The sequence below is a fragment of the Macaca nemestrina genome, chromosome 8, assembly GCF_043159975.1.
Source record: "Macaca nemestrina isolate mMacNem1 chromosome 8, mMacNem.hap1, whole genome shotgun sequence".
Lineage (NCBI taxonomy): Eukaryota > Metazoa > Chordata > Mammalia > Primates > Cercopithecidae > Macaca > Macaca nemestrina.
This window is the reverse complement of record NC_092132.1, coordinates 93747354-93771069: the sequence shown is the minus strand read 5'-3', so window position 1 is coordinate 93771069 and position 23716 is coordinate 93747354. Positions and strand designations below refer to the sequence as shown.

The window sequence follows — 23716 nt, the reverse complement described above, 5'->3', positions numbered from 1 at the left end:
CCTTTTGGAAAATACAGCAGGTTCTATATTTGCATAATGTAGAAAAATGTGAGTCATCATTTTACAACGCAGAAGTTAAAATTTCCCCAAATCACATAGAGACGGTAGTGTATGAGGGGCAGTATTATGGACTGTCTAGGAGCATGAACTTTGTAGCCAGAGCCACTGTGTCAAGGAAAGATCTACCACTGCATTTTTCTGCAAGACTGACAAAGTTAGCTGACTTCTCTGTGCATCAGTGTCCTCCGCTGTAAAATAAGGATCATGATAGTGCTTCATGGGGTTTATTAAATTAGCAAGTAAATGAAGAACACTTACAACAGTGTCTCCATAATACTGACTTTATTTTTAATATTTATTATTAGAATTTATAGTTAGACACAGAGAAGGGACTCAACAGTATTAGCTTCTTTCTTTTTATTTTTTGCCTATTTTTTAATATCAAGACGAGCACTGTAAAATATTGAATATTTGATTCTCAGATGGTATGATGTCTTGGGCTTCATATAATGTTTCCTTTTATGGTATTAATTTCTAAAGTCACATAAAGTATAGATATTTTCATGCATCATTCTTCTTTTTGCAACTCAAAATTAGGGTGTCTAAATATATGTTACTCTTACAGTACAACTACTATAATTACTCTTATTGCTCCTATTACTACCACCACCAATCATAACTAATGATAATAAACTTTTACCTTTCTGTGGTAGGCTGAATAACAGCCACCCAAAAATATCAGGTCGTACTTCCTGGAATCTGTAAATTTTATCTGACAAGAAAAAGGAATCTTCAGGGATGTGATTAAATTAAGGATCTTGAAACAGGGGATTATTCAGAGTAGGCCCTTAATCCAACCACAACTATCCATGTAAGCAAGAGACTCTACAGGCACTGAATAGAAAGCAATTCTTAGCAAGAGATAGAGGCAGAGATTGGAGTGATATGGCCTCAAGGCAAGAAACACCAAATAATGCCAGCACGCCCTGGATGCTAAAAGAGGCAAGGAGAAGTTTCTCTCCCAGAGCCTCTGGAGGGCAGGCAGTCCTGCCTACACCTTCGTTTCAGGTTTCTGGTCTCTAGAATTGTGAGAGAATCCATTTCTTTTAGTTTAAGACATCAAGGCTTTGGTGATTTTTTTTACAGCAGCCCTGGAAAATTAATATAGCTTCTTTGCATCCTCACACTATATTTTAAATGTATTATTTTGTTTAATCATTACATTAATTATATGAGCTATGATTATCCTCTTTTATAGATATGGAAACTAATATCATATAGCTAATGAAAGTCAGAACTCGAGCTCTCACCCAGGTAGAAGATTCTAAAAGCTATCATTATGTTTATACTTATGCTGTTATAGTGATTTCATGTGTTTTTACTAAAATGTTTCACTATGCTTAAAAACTATATCAAAAATCACATTTAAACAACATAATAAAAAATTACAAAGGGGTAGAAATTCCAAATTTGATTTAGTGCTCATACATTTCCTACTTACATACTTTCCTTTTTCTTCTACTAACAGGACACATAAGTGAAGAACAATGAATAAGAGGATGAAACAATTAATATGGGTGCAAACATTTCATCATTAACTTTTAAGGGATTTTTAAAGAAAAACTAGTAAAATTTCCATGTCAAACAGCATGCTTTAAGAAAAGAGAAACGTCTTTGGCTGGTAACTGTGTCTTCAGCCCTTCAGACAAGACACGCTCAAGGGAAAAAACAGCAGTAGTTGCAGTACCAACATAAATCCCAGCCTTGGTTTAATTGTCATTTTCTCATGAATCTGAAAACAGCCTTTTGAGCTTGAAAGAGGAAAGTCGGCAGATAACACACCTGTTATGAGATGAAACTTTTCCATTAAACATACTGTGTTTTTTAACCTCTAATTATAACAATTTTCCTTTTGAATCTTGCCTATAGCTGCATCTTTTATTCTTTTGGAAACTGGGTAAACGTTTATTACTAGAAGACATAATCTCTTAGCTTTGTAGGTGAAGAAACTGTGATCCGAGGAGTAAAACAATTTACTCAAGGTCAAATATTTAGTCATTGTAAAGCACCTACCACAACACTTCACATATAACATGTTTACAATAAAGAGAAAATCCTTTTATAATTTTTAATTTTATATTTCTAGTTGGGGGGGAGTCTGCAATATATTTTAGTATTGCAAATTGTGCATACATTAATGCTATTTCTTTTAAATTATGTATTTATGTTACTTTTTATTTTTGATTAAACATTTTATTGACTTTAGAAAAATTCTCATTATTGATCTGTTTCACAGGTGACACATTCTTTGGACAATGAAAATCCAGGCCAGGGGAAGGTCCCATGCCCACGGATCCTCCCTCATTGCTAGCACAGCAGTCTGTGATCTAAAGGCAAGGCAGCAGCAAGGCTGGGGGAGGGTCGCCCGCCATTGCTGAGGCTTAAGTAGGTAAACAAAGCGCTGGGAAGCTCAAACTGGGTGGAGCTCACAGCAGCTCAAGGAGGCCTGCCTGTCTCTGTAGACTCCACCTCTGGGGACAGGACACAGCTAAACAACAACAACAACAACAACAACAAAAGCAGCAGAAACTTCTGCAGACGCAAACGACTCTGTCTGACAGCTTTGAAGAGAGCAGTGGATCTCCCAACATGGAGGTTGAGATCTGAAAACAGACAGACTGCCTGCTCAAGTGGGTCCCTGACCCCTGAGTAGCATAACTGGGAGACATCCCCCACTAGGGGCAGACAGACACCCCACACCTCACACGGTAGAGTACACCCCTGAGAGGAAGTTTCCAAAGCAAGAATCAGACAGGTACACTCGCTGTTCAGCAATATTCTATCTTCTGCAGCCTCTGCTGCTGATACCCAAGCAAACAGTGTCTGGAGCGGACCTCAAGCAATCTCCAACAGACCTACAGCTGAGGGTCCGAACTGTTAGAAGGAAAACTAACAAACAGGAACGACACCCACACCAAAACCCCATCAGTACGTCACTATCATCAAAGACTAGAGGCAGATAAAACCACAAAGATGGGGAAAAAGCAGGGCAGAAAAGCTGGAAATTCAAAAAATAAGAGCACATCTACCCCTCCAAAGGAATGCAGCTCATCGCCAGCAATGGATCAAAGCTGGATGGAGAATGACTTTGACGAGATGAGAGAAGAAGGCTTCAGTCCATCAAACTTCTCAGAGCTAAAGGAGGAATTACGTACCCAGCGCAAAGAAACTAAAAATCTTGAAAAACGAGTGGAAGAATTGATAACTAGAATAATTAATGCAGAGAAGGCCATAAACGAACTGACAGAGATGAAAACCATGACACGAGAAATATGTGACAAATGCACAAGCTTCAGTAACCGACTCGATCAACTGGAAGAAAGAGTATCAGTGATTGAGGATCAAATGAATGAAATGAAGTGAGAAGAGAAATTTAAAGAAAAAAGAAGAAAAAGAAATGAACAAAGCCTTCAAGAAGTATGGGATTATGCAAAAAGACCAAATCTATATCTGATTGGTGTATCTGAAAGTGACAGGGAGAATGGAATCAAGTTGGAAAACACTCTTCAGGATATCATCCAGGAGAACTTCCCCAACCTAGTAGGGCAGGCCAACATTCAAATTCAGGAAATACAGAGAACACCACAATGATACTCCTCGAGAAGAGCAACTCCAAGACACATAATTGCCAGATTCACCAAAGTTGAAATGAAGGAAAAAATCTTAAGGGCAGCCAGAGAGAAAGGTCGAGTTACTCACAAAGGGAAGCCCATCAGACTAACAGCAGATCTCTTGGCAGAAACTCTCCAAGCCAGAAGAGAGTGGGGGCCAATATTCAACATTCTTAAAGAAAAGAATTTTAAACCCAGAATTTCATATCCAGCCAAACGAAGTTTCATAAGTGAAGGAGAAATAAAATCCTTTACAGATAAGCAAATGCTTAGAGATTTTGTCACCACCAGGCCTGCCTTATGAGAGACCCTGAAGGAAGCACTAAACATGGAAAGGAACAAACAGTACCAGCCATTGCAAAAACATGCCAAAATGTAAAGACCATTGATATTAAGAAGAAACTGCATCAACTAACGAGCAACACAACCAGTTAATATCATAATGGCAGGATCAAGTTCACACATAACAATATTAACATTAAATGTAAATGGACTAAATGGTCCAATTAAAAGACACAGACTGGCAAACTGGATAAAGAGTCAAGACCCATCAGTTTGCTGTATTTAGGAGACCCATCTCACATGCAGAGACACACATAGGCTCAAAATAAAGGGATGGAGGAAGATCTACCAAGCAAATGGAAAACAAAAAAAAGCAGGAGTTGCAATACTAGTCTCTGATAAAACAGACTTTAAACCATCAAAGATCAAAAGAGACAAAGAAGGCCATTACATAATGGTAAAGAGATCAATTCAACAGGAAGAGCTAACTATCCTAAATATATATGCACCCAATACAGGAGCACCCAGATTCATAAAGCAAGTCCTTAGAGACTTCCAAAGAGACTTAGACTCCCATACAATAATAATGGGAGACTTCAACACCCTACTGTCAACATTAGACAGATCAACAAGACAGAAAATTAACAAGGATATCCAGGAATTGAACTCATCTCTGCAGCAAACAGACCTAATAGACATCTACAGAACTCTCCACCCCAAATCAACAGAATACACATTCTTCTCAGCACCACATCACACTTATTCCAAAATTGACCACATAATTGGAAGTAAAGCACTACTCAGCAAATGTAAAAGAACAGAAATTATAACAAACTCTCTCTCAGACCACAGTGCAATCAAACTAGAACTCAGGACTAAGAAACTCAATCAAAACTGCTCAACTACATGGAAACTGAATAACCTGCTCCTGAATGACTACTGGGTACATAATGAAATGAAGGCAGAAATAAAGATGTTCTTTGAAACCAAAGAGAACAAAGATACAACATACCAGAATCTCTGGGACACATTTAAAGCAGTGTGTAGCAGGAAATGTATAGCACTAAATGCCCACAAGAGAAAGCTGGAAAGATCTAAAATTGACATTGTAACATCACAAATAAAAGAACTAGAGAAACAGGAGCAAACACATTCAAAAGCTAGCAGAAGGCAAGAAATAACTAAGATCAGAGCAGAACTGAAGGAGATAGAGACACAAAAAACCCTCCAAAAAATCAATGAATCCAGGAGCTGGTTTTTGAAAAGATCAACAAAATTGATAGACTGCTAGCAAGACGAATAAAGAAGAAGAGAGAGAATCAAATACATGCAATAAAACATGATAAAGGGGATATCACCACCGATCCCACAGAAATACAAACTACCATCAGAGAATACTATAAACAACTCTACGCAAATAAACTAGAAAATCTAGAAGAAATTGATAATTTCCTGGACACTTACACTCTCCCAAGACTAAACCAGGAAGAAGCTGAATCCCTGAATAGACCAATAGCAGGCTCTGAAATTGAGGCAATAATTGCCTACCAACCAAAAAAAGTCCAGGACCAGATGGATTCACAGTTGAATTCTACCAGAGGTACAAGGAGGAGCTGGTACCATTCCTTCTGAAACTATTCCAATCAACAGAAAAAGAGGGAATCCTCCCTAACTCACTTTATGAGGCCAACATCATCCTGATACCAAAGCCTGGCAGAGACACAACAAAAAAAGAGAATTTTAGACTAATATCCCTGATGATCATTGATGCAAAAATCCTCAATAAAATACTGGCAAACCGGATCCAGCAGCACATCAAAAACCTTATCCACCATGATCAAGTGGGCTTCATCCCTGGGATGCAAGGCTGGTTCAACATATGCAAATCAATAAACATAATCTAGCATATAAACAGAACCAAAGACAAAAACCACATGATTATCTCAATAGATGCAGAAAAGGCCTTTGACAAAATTCAACAGTCCTTCATGCTAAAAACTCTCAATAAATTCAGTATTGATGGAACGTATCTCAAAATAATAAGAGCTATTTATGACAAACCCACAGCCACTATCATACTGAATGGGCAAAAACTGGAAAAATTCCCTTTGAAAACTGGCACAAGACAGGGATGCCCTCTCTCACCACTCCTATTCAACATAGTGTTGGAAGTTCTGGCCAGGGCAATCAGGCAAGAGAAAGAAATCAAGGATATTCAGTTAGGAAAAGAAGAAGTCAAATTGTCCCTGTTTGCAGACGACATGATTGTATATTTAGAAAACCCCATTGTCTCAGCCCAAAATCTCCTTAAGCTCATAAGCAACTTTAGCAAAGTCTCAGGATACAAAATTAATGTGCAAAAATCACAAGCATTCTTATACACCAGTAACAGACAGAGAGCCAAATCATGAATGAACTTCCATTCACAATTGCTTCAAAGAGAATAAAATACCTAGGAATCCAACTTACAAGGGATGTAAAGGACCTCTTCAAGGAGAACTACAAACCACTGCTCAGTGAAATAAAAGAGAACACAAACAAATGGAAGAACATACCATGCTCATGGACAGGAAGAATCAATATCATGAAAATGGCCATACTGCCCAAGGTAATTTATAGATTCAATGCCATCCCCATCAAGCCACCAATGAGTTTCTTCACAGAATTGGAAAAAACTGCTTTAAAATTCATATGGAACCAAAAAAGAGCCCACATTGCCAAGACAATCCTAAGTCAAAAGAACAAAGCTGGAGGCATCATGCTACCTGACTTCAAACTATATTACAAGGCTACAGTAACCAAAACAGCATGGTACTGGTACCAAAACAGAGATATAGACCAATGGAACAGAACAGAGTCCTCAAAAATAATGCCACACATCTATAGCCATCTGATCTTTGACAAACCTGACAAAAACAAGAAATGGGGAAAGGATTCCCTATTTATTAAATGGTGCTGGGAAAATTGGCTAGCCATAAGTAGAAAGCTGAAACTGGATCCCTTCCTTACTCCTTATACGAAAATTAATTCAAGATGGATTAGAGACTTAAATGTTAGACCTAATACCATAAAAACCCTAGAGGAAAACCTAGGTAGTACCATTCAGGACATAGGCATGGGCAAAGACTTCATGTCTAAAACACCAAAAGCAACGGCAACAAAAGCCAAAATTGACAAATGGGATCTAATTAAACTAAAGAGCTTCTGCACTGCAAAAGAAACTACCATCAGAGTGAACAGGCAACCTACAGAATGGGAGAAAAGTTTTGCAATCTACTCATCAGACAAAGGGCTAATATCCAGAACCTACAAAGAACTCAAACAAATTTACAAGAAAAAAACAAACAACCCCATCAAAAAGTGGGCAAAGGATATGAACAGACATTTCTCAAAAGAAGACATTCGTACAGGCAGCAGACACATGAACAAATGCTCATCATCACTCACCATCAGAGAAATGCAAATCAAAACCACAATGAGATACCATCTCACACCAGTTAGAATGGCAATCATTAAAAAGTCAGGAAACAACAGGTGCTGGAGAGGATGTGGAGAAATAGGAACAGTTTTACACTGTTGGTGGGATTGTAAACTAGTTCAATCATTATGGAAAACAGTATGGCGATTCCTCAAGGATCTAAAACTAGAAGTATCATGTGACCCAGCCATCCCATTACTGGGTATACACCCAAAGGATTATAAATCATGCTGCTATAAAGACACATGCACATGTATGTTTATTGTGGCATTATTCACAATAGCAAAGACTTGGACTCAACCCAAATGTCCATCAGTGACAGACTGGATCAAGAAAATGTGGCACATATACACCATAGAATACTATGCAGCCATAAAAAAGGATGAGTTTGTGTCCTTTGTAGGGACATGGATGCAGCTGGAAACCATCATTCTCAGCAAACTATCGCAAGAACAGAAAACCAAACACTGCATGTTCTCACTCATAGGTGGGAACTGAACAATGAGATCACTTGGACTCGGGAAGGGGAACATCACACACCAGGGCTTATCATGGGGAGGGGGGAGGGGGAAGGATTGCATTGGGAGTTATACCTGATATAAATGACAAGTTGATGGGTACTGAAGATTTGATGGGTGCAGCACACCAACATGGCACAAGTATACATATGTAACAAACCTGCACATTATGCACATGTACCCTAGAACTTAAAGTATAATAATAATAAAAAAAAGAAAGAAAGAAAGAAAATCCAGGCCAGGCATGATGGTTCATGCCTGTAATCTCAGCACTTTGGGAGGCCGAGGCAGGTGGATCACCTGAGGTCAGGAGTTTGAGACCAGCCTGGCCAATATAGTAAAACCTCATCTCTACAAAAAATACAAATAATTGGCTAGGCATGGTAGTGCATGCCTGTAATCCCAGCTAGTTGGGAGGCTGAGGCAGGAGAATTGCTTAAACTCCTGAGGCAGAGGTTGTAGTGAGCTGAGATCCACTACTGTACTCCAGCCTCAACAATAGAGACTTTGTCTCAAAAATAAAAAAATCCAGTTATTCACCTTTGAATTGATTCCATAGGAGTTCTATATCTTAAATGCTCCTTTATTGTATAGAGCAAAATAATGACAAAGTCAAGAGATTAAGAGTAATAGTCAAAATTTAACAATGTACAGGCATAGATAAAAATAAATAAATAAATAAGTCTTCCAGTAGATTTTAAAGTCAACTATTTACTAATTGGAAGTTTACTCTGATCTGCCCTGATTCTTCTCATTCACCCTATAGCCACCCATACTGTTTCTGCCATGATCGACAATAAGTTTTGAAAAATAGACAAGACCATTTAACTTGGTTTTATTGTCCTGATGTTGTGATTTTGTTTTGTAGGATAATAAGAGAAATTTATTAGGAAGAGATCAGCCAGAGTCCTTTTTACATTGCCTTACCATGACCATCTTCCAGTAAGCTAACACTGTATTCAGTGCTCAGGCCCTATTGCTTGTGGAAATTGCCCTAAGAGAACTACATCTAGGATCAGATCGGGTCAATAGGCAGAATTGGTCTCAATGTTGGTGAAGTTCAGTGCAATTTATGCTGCAGTGCCCAATTTGTGGAGATAAATTAGTCTATTAGCCACTAGTGATAAGGTTGATTGTTGAACAGCAAAAGTGAAAATAATGCATTTACTTTTGAATTCGGTAAGAGCAAAGACAAAATGACCTAACTCTTATCAGCGGTTTTGTCACAAATCGATCACTAGCTCATCATATGCCACTATCTTCTCAATACAAGCCTTACACAAAAAACTACCACTAATATAACGTGCTGTCCCCTGAGACTACATACAGACTGGAAAAGAAAACTTTTTATTTCCAAAAGACATGATTGTGTACTTACAAAAATCCAAAGGATATAAGCAAATGAGTAGAATTAGTGAGGTTTAATTTAGTAAGGTCACTGGAGACAATATCAATATACAAAACTCAATTGCATTTTATCTACTAGCATGAAATAAATAGAACATATAATTTAACGCCATTTAACAATAATATTAATACATACATTAACTAACTATATGTGATACTTATTTAAACATTCTACATACTGCATCTATATCTATATATCTTACCTAGGAATAAAGCGTAGCATATATATTTGGCTGAAGAGATTCAGCCGAATTAGAATAAACAGACATAGATGAGTGTAGGGAGAGAGAGAAATGTGAATGTGGCAAAATGTTAACTGGTGAATTCAGGTAAAAGATACACAGCAATTATCATGCCCTTCTTTTGAGATTTGGGTAGCTTCGAAATTTTCAAAATAAAACGTCAGAGGAAACGTTAGTAAACTTAAGGTTTAAGGAGTTAAATAACTTGCTACACTTCACAAAACAATTGGAAGGACCAGAAATACCCCCCAGCTCCTCCCATTTGACATTCTTCTCAAGGTTCTTTTCACCTTGCTTTTCAACTAGGCCTTCCTTCCAGAATGCAGCTGAGTGAGGAGTGTCAGTCCTAGAATCAGATCTTCGTATTTCCGTTGTTGCTATTTAAATAGTGGCATGCATTTATTTTATTTTTGTGGTATAGTCTAACCTTGTGTCCTTGGCATTTATTAGCTATTGCTGTTCCTCCAGGGCTCAATCATCTTTTTATAAGCATAATTGTGTTGTCCACAGTTGAATTTGAGCCTGTTTCCCAAATGTATTACTCTTATCAGTTTCATCCAGAAACTGGAAGGCGGAGGCACCCTGGCAAGTCACAGAGCTCTGCCAGGCACCACTTCACTGTGCTGCAGCGGGTGAAATTCAGGGTCTGATAACATATACTTGATATTACCTCTAGTACTTACGCTCCAGCAATACATAACATTTCCAGATTTTTAATTAAGTAAACCTCTTAGCAAGCTCTGTTTAATACAAAAATGCCAACTCTTTTTGAGAAAACCCTCTCTTTTACGATATAGAAGCAATGTGGTTGGCATTTTTTTAAATTGTAAGAAAACAATGGAGTTTCTATGCAATTTACTATAAAGGCAACCCAAGGAAATAGAATCACCAGATGCTTGATTTCGCTTTGTGATGCTATGGTGTTATAAGAGCCATATGGTCAAAATTTTTAATATTCTTCGTGAAAATTTTAACTTTATTTTTAAAAAATGTGTCCTTATTTCTTTTGCTTTTACAATAAATTAGTAAAGACCTTTGGGTCTTCACTTAACTAGTCTAACAGAAATTCCTCTGAAGTCTCAGGAGTGGTGTCTCATTGCTTAACTCATTTTCTAGACAGAAATCTCTCTCTCTTTCTCTCTCTGACTCTCACACACACACACACAAACACACACACACACACACACACACCCCAACCACATGTACACACAACTTACTGTTTAAATGATCTACCATCTGTATTCCAGGGAAGTACTCTTCTGAGTGCTATCATGAGAAACCATATAGCCCAGCAGTTAACAGTTCAAACTGTGTGGAACCCTGACTCTGATCCTTTCTATCTGCCTCCATTTGGGTAAATTACGTTACAGCCAGGAACCTGAATTTCCTCATCTGTAAAATGAACATAGTAACACTTACCACAAAGCATGAGAGAAAGGAATATAGATAATGTATATAAAGCAACTGGTATAAAATGAGGCTTACAATTAACAGCATAATTACTATTTTATTATGGTTTTCTAATAAAAAATATTTAGAAACAAATTAATATTATCCATGGTTTCTGCCAAGTGAAGAAGTGGATTATTCATCAATAATTAATGTTCATCAATAATTGTGTACTGTAACTCCAAAATGTGGCCAAACCCCAATAGATTTTATCAGTTTGTTACACTCCTTGAATTTTTTAAATGGCAACTATCTCTATTGAAAATATTTGAAAACATTTTATCATATTCACCATTTAATCAAGGAATAAAATATTTGGTTATCTATCATATACATGTTTCAGTAGACAGTGGTGAAAGGTTTCATTGATGGTGCTATTCAACTATTGGACACCCCAGAAATACTCATTAGAAGATACTCAATAGGCTGGGCACGGTGTCTCATGCCTGTAATTTCAACACTTTGGGAGGCCAAGGCGGGTGGATCACGAGGTCGGGAGATTGAGACCATCCTGGCCAACATGGCAAAACCCCGTCTCTATTAAAAATACAAAAATTAGCCGGGTGTGGTGACAGGCACCTGTAATCCCAGCAACTCAGAAGGCTGAGGCAGGAGAATTGCTTGAACCTGGGAGGTGGAGGTTGCAGTGAGCCAAGATCGAGCCACTGCACTCCAGTCTGGGCAACAGAGCAAGGCTCTGTTTCAAAGAAAAAAACAATAATAATCAAATGCAGATCTTTGGGCCCATCCTGAGAAGTCCTAAATTAGGATCCCTGGGGAAGAGGGCTGGGAATTTGCATGTCCACAGGCACTCCAAGAAATGCTTTTGTAATTGCACTTTGATAATCATTGCTTTATTTTAAAACAAAGAATAAACCCTGCAGTCCTTACTTTCTTATGTTCTTACATCATCCCAAACAGAGACACTGTGATAAAAATATGTGTGTTCCGGCATCAGTTACTGGAAAGAAACCAGATGGGAGAAACACAAGTGTAAAGTTATGATCTCAACTCTAAAGTTAGAAGGGCTAGCTTGACCTGAATATGGTGAGTTCTGCCAAGTTGATAAAATTGCTAACTCTATCATGAGAATATTATGACAAGAAGACAAACACACCCACATGGGTCTAGCCTCACTGAACATTCTTAACTTTCAGTGTGTTCACTCAGTGGATTAATCTAAATGCAGCATAGGAAGATTTTACACCTTGAACCTCCGGTCGTCACCTCTCATAGGTCTCTTCTCCTTATAGCACTTACTATACATAGAGATTTTTTTATTACAGACATATTACAGTTGGGTGTTGGCTACCTGACTGCCCCACAATGTCAGACCATCAGTTCTATCATAGCAGGGGCATGTGCATTTGGATCCAAATACAAAACCAGCCAACTGGTAGCCCACAATAGATAAAAGATACTGTTGAGTGAATAAAATAAATGCCTTTTAACTTGGAAACATTTATCGGTGCTTAACCCTAAAGTTGTCATTTTTTCTCTGTGTGATTTTTTTTCATTTAAAAACTATCATAAAACAGCATCTCTATATGATTCTAAAGTTTCTCTTTGTTTTAGAGTATCACAAATAAGAAGGCCTAGTAGCATACTGAGTAGAGCATGTGCTTTGCAGTTAGGAGGTTGTGAATTTTAATTTCATTTCTGTTGCTTTCTTGCCATGGGACTCATAGACAAGTTATTTAACCCCTCCTTCTCTCTATTTCTTCTTCTCATGAAGCTTTTCTAAACCAATAGAAAACAAATAAATTGGATAAATAAGAATCTCTTCCACGTTCAAAAGGTTATAAAAACATAGGCAGTGTAAAGAAGCAGCAGAATTTTCCCAGTTATAAGACATCTACAAGGTGTCATTCTTCTACTAGCTGTTCTTGATGCTCAGAATGATTTTCATGATAAATTTCAATCCAACCAGCAAATAATTTTAGGAATCTTACAGATAAGCAATAAGTACTCACAGAGTGTTCAAATTCTTGAGTTTCTTGAAGGCGCTCCCTGGAATTTCTCTTATTCTGTTAAACCTCAAGTCTCTGGGAACATAAAAAGGTGAAGAACAATCACAATATGTTGACTGTGTTCTGCCATTATTTCCAGAAGCGTGAAAGTTAAATCTCCTTTTATGATCAAACATACAGTACTAAAGGACTAAATATAATTAAGACAGAACTAGTGCACATCATACACTAATCATTAGGGAGGTGCACTGTTTACAGAAAATTTTGCATCTCTGGGGCCATATGCTTGTCACAGGATGCCAGACAAATGTGGCTACTTATAGAGCTCTGCGAAGTGTTAAAGACAGTTACACCATTTATTTTAGGTTTTATTTGTATGCCAGTAAAACAAACTCTATACATGGCAGCATGTCAATTGAGTACATTTAGTTTGGAAAATAATTGATGTATTAGATGTCACATATCGACTCAACACCACTGTTTGAATTTACCTAAAATTATTAATTACTTAATTTTTCTTCACAGTACAGGAATACAATGGCCTTCCATGAAGTATTAAATCAACAGAAGAATTAGTTTGAGAGAGACGTTACTCCACAACCAACATTCTCTTTCATGAATTCACATCTTTTTTATTCAGCATGTGAATAATTGAGTGTCAGCTACGTGCCACCTATCATGTTAAGTAATAAGGATGCAAAGATAAGCAAGATAGGATCCCTGCTACTGAGCCAGATAGTTCAGTGGGGGGATGACAAGGAAGTTATTACACGACTAGGATGTATAGTGTTTGTGATGCAACAGAGGATCAAACAAATGCCATGCACACTTCGAAGGCTTAGGGACTGCTCTGCCTCAAGCCCCTCTATCATTTGGAGAATGAGTCTCCCCACTCCATGTCATTATGGTAAAGACGTCAAGCAGGGGCCTCTTCCTGCCCAGAACGGGGTGGTTAACTGGGGGCAGCATCTCCACGGACATACTGTTACTTCCATGGGGAACATATGACCCAAGCAAGGCCAGCAGGAGGTGTTTTTAAGCATTGACGTGGCTGCTGAATAAAACAGTCATGTTCTGTCTCTGGGGTTCAGAGCTCTAAGGAAAATGAGCATCTAGGGCCACTAACTCATATTGTCCACACTAGAAAGCGCCAGCCTAGGAATAAAGCCCAGGAAACACATAGGGTCAAAATAGCAAATGAAAGAAACAAAACCCTGGACCCAGGATTGCCTGAGACCAAATTTACTCCTTGACTTTCCAGATCCCTGACACCAGGAACTGTCATTTTGATAAACTAATTTGAGCTGAATTTCTATCTCTAATGCAAGGAGTATAGAACAAAGATGAAGTAATTTGCTTGGGAATGTTAGGACCAAGGAGAAGTATATCAGGGAAATTTTATAGGATGCTAGAATGGCAGTAATAGAATAAAATGAAAACAAAAAACTGTCTTTACTTCCCTTCAATTAATTTCTCAAAACAAAACTCTTCACCACCATAAAAAGTTGTTCTATCATAGAATACTTGACTTACAAACTTTATAAGAGTACCTTAAAATCTATCATCTATCACTTTGTCTTTCTCTAGACTTTGCCAAAATGAGCAAAATTTTATAGGAGCTATTATTTTCAATTAAAGTTATTAAATAACTCAGTGACTATACCTCCTTGCTAAATGGAGTGCACTGCATATATGTCATGCATTGCTGTTTAGTATGTCTATACTCTATTGGTAAAAGAAACTGTAAGTTATATGAGATCCTCCCTATAAACATGTAAGACATTAAGTTATATAGACCCAAATACCCTGGAAACCACTGCTTTCTCTTAAAAACAGAAGCTAAAAATTAATAGTTATAGAAAGGGCTTTCCTCTTGCATTAAACAATAGTCCTAATAATTCTCCCAGAATGGGATTCCAACAACACAAGAAGGAAGCAAATATAAAAAGATAAACCATTTTCCTTATTTTAGGCTTTGACATTTCTGAAAAATTCAGAAAAGTACAAATGAGAAAATAATAATCCTTACTGTCTACATCCAGAATTAACTACTATTAATATTTATATCTTGATATAGTTGCTTCTACTCATAATTTCACGTGTGTATTTTTACTACATAAATTATATATAAAAACACATTGTAGATAAAATGAACATCTTTTAAGCACCATCTTAATTTTAGCTTTGTCTCCCACACCAGATATAACCACTCATGTATTTGACAGTCCTCTTCAGACATACATTTCTATGTATGTGGATAAATATAAGATGAAATGTAAACACATACAGATACTTCTTGACTTATGATGGGGTTATGTCCTTATAAATCCACTGTAAGTTGAAAACATTACAAGTCAAAAATGCATTTAATACAACCGAACTACCAACATCATAGCTTAGCCTAGCCTATCTTAAACATGCTCAGAACACTTGCATTAGCCTGCAGTTGGGCAAAATTATCTAACACATACCCTATTTTATAATAAATGTTGACTATCTCATGCAGTTTACTCACTATTGTACATTACATCAAAATTGCAACCATTTAACAGCATGGTAAAGTCAAAAATCATAAATTGCACCATTGTAAGTCAAAAACTGTCTATATATGAAAATAAACCTGATATATGGGCAAATTTAAAATATTTTGTGCTTTTAAATTTACAAAAAAAGCGCTATCAAATGTTATATGGTTGTTAAAACTTCCCTCTTCCCTTCTACTACATATTTTCTATGTTATTCCTTGTCTAGACATAAAGGACTAGGTATTTTTGTCTAACTTCTCCACAGTACTCCACAATGCAGACAGACTACACAGTTCCTTTATAGATTCCTTTACTGACAGACATTTTGGTTGTTTCCAAATTTTTGCAACATTATTTACTAACAATATTGCAATAAATATGTATGCATGTCTCCTTGTACCCTTGAAAAAAACGTTTGTCTATGCTAAATATTTGGAATTGGGATTGCTAGGTTATAGGGTAGGTACATCTTCAGTTGTACGAAATGATGCCATTGCAAATTTCGTTTTCAGTTACATACATTATAACGGTAATATAACTGAAAATAATGTGAAAAGATGCTTGAACTCATCACCAAATTACATAGTTAAACTTATCACTGGATTGATTTGAAAGCCAAGGTGCTATATGTATCTGTTATCAGAATTTCCTTCTTGTTTTTCTCCACAAGTAAGCAGACATAAGCTTTTCTCCCACAGAGACAGTCTTGCTCGTAAGCTGGTGCCATAGCAAGGTCTCCAGGGTACCCAGGCTCACCCAGTGGACTGTAAGACTCTGCCCACTGACTTTGGCCATGCCCTGTTCTCACCACTGAGGCATGCTCAGGGACTCTCTTCCTGAGAAGCAGAGTGTGGACTGAGCTGGGTGCAGTAGCTCATGCCTATAATCCCAGCACTTTGGGAGGCTGAGGCAGGACAACCTCTTGAGCCCAGGAGTTCAAGATCAGCCTGGGCAACATGGCAAGTCCCCATCTCTACAAAAAATACAAAGATTAGCCAGGCACGGTGGTGCACACCTGTGGTTGCAGCTACTCAAGAGGTTGAGGTGGGAAGATTACCTGAGCCCAGGAGGTCAAAGGTATAATGAGCCATGATCACACCACCGCACTCCAGCCTGGGCCACAGAGTGAGACCCTATCTCAAAAAAAAAAAAAAAAAAATGGTTGGACTCCCAAAGATTTTCTCCAGATTGACTTAAATTCCAATAAGTCATATTCAAATATAAGTTGTAAGATAAATGTGATCCTCTTGAAATACTATGTGTAGGTGAGACTGAATGCAAAATGTTGTTAAGAGATAAAATCAAAAGTCTGAACTTGAGCCCCTTCCTGAGGAGACCCAGGCCACACAGCTCATCCAGCGAGGTGTGGGGCCTCCTGCTAATCCCTGGGTTGAACACAGTCTCCAGATTTGTTGTGAGTAGATGCTTGGCTATCATAGCTAAGAATCTCATGCTCGGAGAGCAAAACAAATGAGCTGAGACGCTCAGAGAATGCTGTCTTACCAGGCTGATTTCTGTTCGCGTGTTGTACTTGTTTCTCTGAAATCTGAGAAATATTCTTTCTGGCAGAAAGCCTGTCTTCCCGAGAAAAAGATCAACCAGCTCTGTACCTGAGCCAAAAGCATTCCTATTGAAGGTAAGGGTGCAATTAAGTCACCGGAATGGCACAAGCCTGCCACCGCAGAAAGAGAGGCAAGCAGGTTCCCGTCTCCCTGAGCTACCATGAAGGGCAGGAGGGAGAAGGTGATTCCTAAAAGCTGGGCTGTTATTTTATTGGGAGACACGCACTCCTGTGCACTGCTGCCCGCAGCCCACTTTTGGCATCAGAGCGAGGGCAGACTCCGCTCCCTGTAGCCAGACCCTCTGTCAGTCACTCCGATCAGCCCCACTCCAGCTCCCGCCACAACGCCTCCCTTAGGCGATGCCCTTTGTGACTGCTCCTCATCCAGCATATCAGAACGGTGCTGGGACACTGTCGGGACACTGCCACGCTGCCCGGCCTTGGAGTCAGGGGAAGAATCAAGGAGATTTTTCCACACCTCTCCCTGTTGCTCTAAAACAAGCCTTCTTCATCATTTCATTTGACAGCCCTGTCATTGTAGAAATTGGAAATACATTTTCCAGGCTTGAGACGATCGTCTGGAGGACACTCTCTGTCTTGACTGATTCCCAGTCATATCCCCAGCTGAGGAAGGCTCCTGAATTTTCTCGAATCTCTAGTGCACTTGCTGCCTTCCAGTTGCCTCACAGCCAGGGCTTGAGGCCATCTTCCGCTGTTGTTTGCTGGCCCAGTATTAGCCTGCTGTAGTGGTTAATTTTATGGATCAACTTGGCTAGGCCATCGCACCCATGGAACTCAGCTTTTGGCCAAACACCAATCTAGATGTTGCTCTGAAGGTATTTTTTACAATATGATTAATATTTAAATCAGTAAGCTTTGAGTAAAGCATATCACGCTCCACAATGTGGTTGAACCTCATCCAATCAGTTGAAGGCCTTAAGAGGAAAGCCCCGGGTCCCCTGAGGAAGAGGGAAGCTGCCCCCAGACTGCCTTGGACTTGAGCTGCAACATCGGCTCTTCCCTGGGTCCCCAGCCTGCCAACTGCCCTGAAGATATCAGAGCGGCCAGCCCCCACAATCGTGTGAGCCAATTCCTTAAAATCTCCTTCTCCATATACATACACACATCCCCTGTTCCCTGGTGGGCAGGTGTTGGTCTGGCAAAGTCTGTAAGGAGACCACAGTGTGAGGAAAGCCAGAAAGGAAGGGCAGACCTTGCAGGAATCTTGTCTGCAGTTAGTGTGAGGCAGGTGGCAGTGGGGTGATTTTTTTGTTTCTTTCTTTGGTACGTTTGATACTTATCTACAGATCTCCAACAATAGCTAAAGCACTTATACATAAATAGGAATACTATAAAGGTTTCAAAGAAGACACTCAAACAACTTTATAAAAGTTCTTCCATCTAGCATCTTCACTTTGCTCCTCAGTGAAATTCCCAGCCCACATCTACACTATTTTCCAGAAAACGATTTCATTCCCCGTCAAGCTCGTGGATTAGACCAAGGAGAGCTGAGACTTGCTCTGCTAAAGTGCTTGTTCACAAAGTCGCTGGGATCAGAAAATCAATTACAATTGACCTTCCTTATTTTCGGGTCTGCAGATTCAGTGGACTGCAGATCAAAAATATTTGGAAGAAGCAATAAAAAATAAAAATATGGCCAGGCGTAGTGGCTCATACCTGTAATCCCGGCACTTTGGGAGGCTGAGGCAGGCAGATCACAAAGTCAGGAGTTCGAGCCCAACCTGACCAGTATGGTGAAACCCAGTATCTAATAAAAATACAAAAATTAGCCGGGCATGGTGGCAGGCACCTGTAGCCCCAGCTACTTGGGAGGCTGGGGCAGGAGAATCTCTTGAACTCGGGAGGTGGAGGTTGCAGTGAGCTGAGATCGTGCCACTGCACTCCAGCCTGGGTGAAAGAGCGAGACTCCATCTCAAAAAATAAAATAAACAAATAAAAATTAAAAAAAACAATAAAAATACAAACTTTAAAAAATACAGAATCATAACTATTTGCATAGCACTTACATTGTATTAGGTATCATAAGTAATCTAGAGATGATTGAAAGTATGGGGGAGAATGTGCATAGTTTATAAGCAAATACTACAGCATTTTCAATCAGAAACTTGAACAGCTGCGGATTTTGATATCCTGGGGGTTCCTGGGACCAATCCCCCTCAGATATCAAAAGAACAAGTGTACTTTTTGGGTCTTACTGTTGAGCACTGTCAGGCACTCATGGGAAGTTAAAATAGGTCAGCAGCAAGGGAGCACACATATGTATAAACATAAAAACTAAGGGGTGCACATTTCATCAACATCCCAGTTTTTAGAAACAACCAGTACTACTTTTATAAACTTGAAAGACTTGATCTTTTTTAAACGAAGCTGGCTTGCCGATCAGTCAGCCCAGCCTTTGACTTTACCTAAGAGAAAGCCAAAAGGGAAGTGGAGAGAACAGGAAGGCACTCCCATACTCATCCTAGCTGAAGTTCCAGACACTGTTTCAAGACAGGTGTTAACATGATGATTTTAGAACTGAAGTTAAGACTCAGAACATCAGATTCCCCTCAAAGCAAAGCCAGTGGCCATGGGAAATGACCCTTAAGTGTGTCTGCTGATGCAGCAGGCACTCCCTCACTGCCTCCATTGCCCCGCCTGCACTTAAATGTGTTGTGAGGAAGCTGAGACCCCAGTGATGGACCAGCAGGTCCACCATTGGCCGACCACCAAGGGCCCGAGGCTGCACCAGAAACCCATCTCCTGATTTCCTTGTTAGTACAATTTCCACCTCATTATCCTAAACCGAGTTCCCACTTTTCTCAGGCAGGGCAATTAGTGTTCCATGTTAAATCCCTTCTCTTTGAGGGATTATGTGGTTAGAACTAACAAACACCCTTTATTTCCTCTAATGAACTGACAATGACCGAGTTAATGCAAGGTGTTAACCAGTTCAAGGCAAGTCAGCCTTGACAGGAGTATGAGGCCACCTTCTCCAGGTCATTAAAAGCATCCGAAAGTAAGGAGAGTACTGCAGTGTTGACGGTGGTATCCCTGTATGTGGGAATCCAGTGTAAACTGAGAAAACTCACAGAACAGTCCCTTCCAGATTTCTTCATCTGCTATGTCTAGTTCTTCCAGCAGGTGTCACTAAAAGGTAGCCCTCTCTTAACAGGACAGCGAGCTGGTTTCAAGAGCGATGAAGCGGCCAGACATGGTGGCTCACTGTGGGTGCTGTAATCCTAACACCATGGGAAGCCCGAGATGGGCAGATCACTTGAGATCAGGAGTTCAGGAGTTCATGACCAGCCTGGCCAACGCAGTGAAACCCTGTCTCTACTAAAAATATAAAAATTAGCCAAACATGATGGCACATGCCTGTGATCTCAGCTACTTGGGAGGTTGAGGCAGGAGAATCACTTGAACCTGGGAAAGGGAGGTTGCAGTGAGCAGAGACTGCACCACTGCACTCCAGCCTGGGTGACAGAGCAAGACTTTCTCAAAAAAAAAAAAAAAAAAAAGAGAGAGAGAGAGAGAGAAATGAGGGGGTTTGATCTGTCCTGAACATTGCAGTGGGAGAAGGACTAGGCTACATCCGAAGAGCGTCACTGGGTCACATTCATTTGCGTGTGAAAATAGTTTCCAACTGCAAAGTCTAACTCTGAGGTCATCATATGCCGTGTAATATAAAGTAATGTCTTTCACTTGGAAATAAGAAGCTCTAAGTGAATTTTTACACAAAACTAAGGAATAACCTCTTCAATTGCTAACTTTGTCATTCCGGAGAAAGTGAGTTTAAAAGTAGTAAGATTTAACTTTTCAAATGAATTAACATAATTCAGTTTTAGGATCATTGTTACATTATGCAATGATTTCCACTGTTTCTGTGCCCCACACACCATGTTAAATGCGGCTCCTCCAAATGCCTGTGTGCCTGGGAAGACAAACTGGCATTACTGGATCTCACTAGACAATACCAGCACATTTGCACATGAGTCAATAAACACAGCATGAAGACAGAAAATGATGGAATCACTGAGATCAGACTTGGTTATATCTTTATCCGGCATTATATTTGCCTTGATTGTCCTTCCTGTCTCCTACTGCTCAGCGGCTGCTTGGCTCTGGGGGAGTCAGACACATTCTCCCAGCCTGGTTCTTGACCATTTATATAGCAACCTGGGACTTGGCAGGAGTGAGATGCGCTCCCAGGTGCTCTGTGGTCCCACTGTGGATGAAGCTGAGCCTGTCTGCATGGCTGTCACCCATCTTCACACCCTGGCCTCCCCCAGCCCTCCCAGTCACACTGAACCTGCTCATCACAGCCTGGTCATACTGTTTTCCAGCTCTATGCAGGTGCACATGTGGTTCCTCTTCCTGGAATGCCCTTGCCTTTCTTCTCTCCTTCCCACATCCGTGGTGAAGTCGAGGGCAGCACACCTCCCAGGGAGCACCCGCGCAGGAGATCAGGAGAAGCACAGTGGTGGCAGCTGCCCTGCCAGCTGCACCATCTGCTTGGGTGCCTCTTGCTGCTGATGCCAGGACTGGCTGCCACACTGGAATGTGGATTTCAAATTCACCCTTCCTTTCCTTAGAAAGACATTCCCTGACAACTGCGCTCTGGGAACCCCTGTGCTCCCCTAAGGCCTTTGCAATGGAGGCAGTTAGCGCAGTGCTTGGGAGTGCAGGCTTCAGCCAGGGAAGCGAACCTGCAGTGGGCCTCCCTGGCCACCCTTGAGCCCAGCGGCTCGGATAGGCCCACACACTCTCAGGACTCCTTATCTGAAAATGAGCATAATGATGCTCAGTACTAAACGTGAGGATTTATCCAGAGCATTTAGAATAGTGGCTAATAAGTGCTTGTAGTCATGACATGACCAATATCAATACAGACACTGCTTTTATAACATTTTAAACACCATGGTGTCATTGTCTCATAACTGTCTCTGTTCCCACCCAACACAGCCAAACTGAGAGCTCCTGAAGAGCAGGGAAATGTCTAACTATCTTCTTTATATGGAAAATAAAGCATAAATACTGACACAGAGTATAGAACCAAAATCATAGCAATAATAATATTGTTAGTGAATGAATCACTTATGGCTAATAATTGGAAAAATTCAAAGTATTCTTTCCTTCCAATTCAAAACCAATTGTTTAAAGAAAAGAAAACTCCAGTTAACAGAATGTACATTCCTCTACAAGGCTAGCCAAGCCGGTCACCGTCACTTGTGGTTCTGTGCAGATCTGCCTGAGTGTTGGGAAATGTGTACCGTACACCACAAAACTCAAATCTCCATACACCAACCACTTCATTCCTGTGATGATGCGAGGAAGCTGACAGAGACAGTGGATTTTGCAATAGTCTGGAACTGTCAACTGTGCAATGTTCTTTTAGGAAACTATATTTGTCTGTCAAAATTTTAGTGAATTATTTAACATTTTTGCTCTATCTCTTACACCGATATTTGGATACCAATGATAACAACCGAAAAAATATTTAGCAATTTTGTTGCATTTCTTCTTCCTCAACCCACTGCAAGCTAACCTCCTCCTTTATCACTTCATTCAAATCATCCCAGCCTAGGTCACCTCTGAATTCTTGACGCAAAGTCAGTGAACTGGAGGCATCATTTTCCTTGATCTTTCGGTGGCATCTGATCATGTTAGCTCTCTTCCTCTTTAAGCTACCCTTGATCTTCTCCTTTCTCTTTAAACAGTCTGTCTCAGACTCTTTTTCCAGACCATGTTCTTCTGCCTGCCTCTGCATGAACCCTCTTCTCGCCTCCCTTGACCTTCCTTTAGCAATTCCATCCACTCTTTGGTTTCCATGCAGCTATATATAAGTAAGTAAGCAGAAAGTATACACATGAGGAAGCATAAGTGTGTGTCTATACTTAAAGAGATACATGTACATATATACATGTATATATACATATACATACACACAAACCAAATCTTTCCCTTTCTCTTATTGACCATGCCCTTCGTACTTGACATTAATCTACCCATTTGACCTCTCTAATAAATGGGTTACCAGAGATACCTCTCAACTTTGCCCAAAGTCTTAAAAAAATCCTCCTCTTCTCCTCTTCTCACTATTTTTCTATTCTCAGCCCAGACATAAAATCAGAGTCCTAGGAGCCACCCATTCTTTCTGACTCTACACGTTCATGCAGCTACGAAGTTCTCTGCACTCCCCAAGTGAAGTCCTCTGCGCTTCCCAAGTGAAGTCCCATGCCCGCATCATCACTGTCCTGATGGGCCATTCTCCTGCACTCTATACGCCCCTCTTGCATGTAGCTGTGGGGGTCTTCATAGGAAAGCAAACTATGTTGGTTTTTCTGTCGATTTATTTTAATTCTCCCAGTTTAAAATCCTTCCAGACATGGATTTCCATCACCAGCAGAGCCCAACCGTAGTGGCCTGTGTGGTCTGAGACCCACCCCGATTTTCTCTGTTTCCCTCCCTTAGGCTTGCCTCTGATACCCTGTGCATAAGCCCAGCCCAGTGCTTCCCACCCCAGCACACTGCAGGATGTGTCGTACTCATCATCATCTCATCCAATTTCTTTCTAGAATTCCTTCTCATCATCCAATGTTAGAAAATATCC

The 23716-nt window shown here is 39.9% G+C and overlaps 1 protein-coding gene across 8 annotated transcripts in view; it reads right to left on the bottom strand.

The window, feature by feature from the left end:
* The window catches only part of LOC105495658 (peroxidasin like), a 507670-nt gene that overhangs the window by 328855 nt on the left and 155099 nt on the right, over positions 1-23716 (bottom strand). For 6 of the 8 annotated variants that reach the window (XR_011607033.1, XM_071068254.1, XM_071068255.1 and 3 more), the window contains exon 2: positions 13021-13092. Coding sequence is in view for 6 of the 8 variants with exons in the window: in XM_071068254.1 (XP_070924355.1) it covers positions 13021-13092 (72 nt within the window). In the remaining 2 variants the exon portion in view is untranslated. Of the gene's footprint in view, positions 1-10815; positions 10991-13020; positions 13093-17045; positions 17068-23716 lie in introns of those variants that run through there. The other 2 variants (XM_071068253.1, XM_071068252.1) reach the window with 2 other exon arrangements.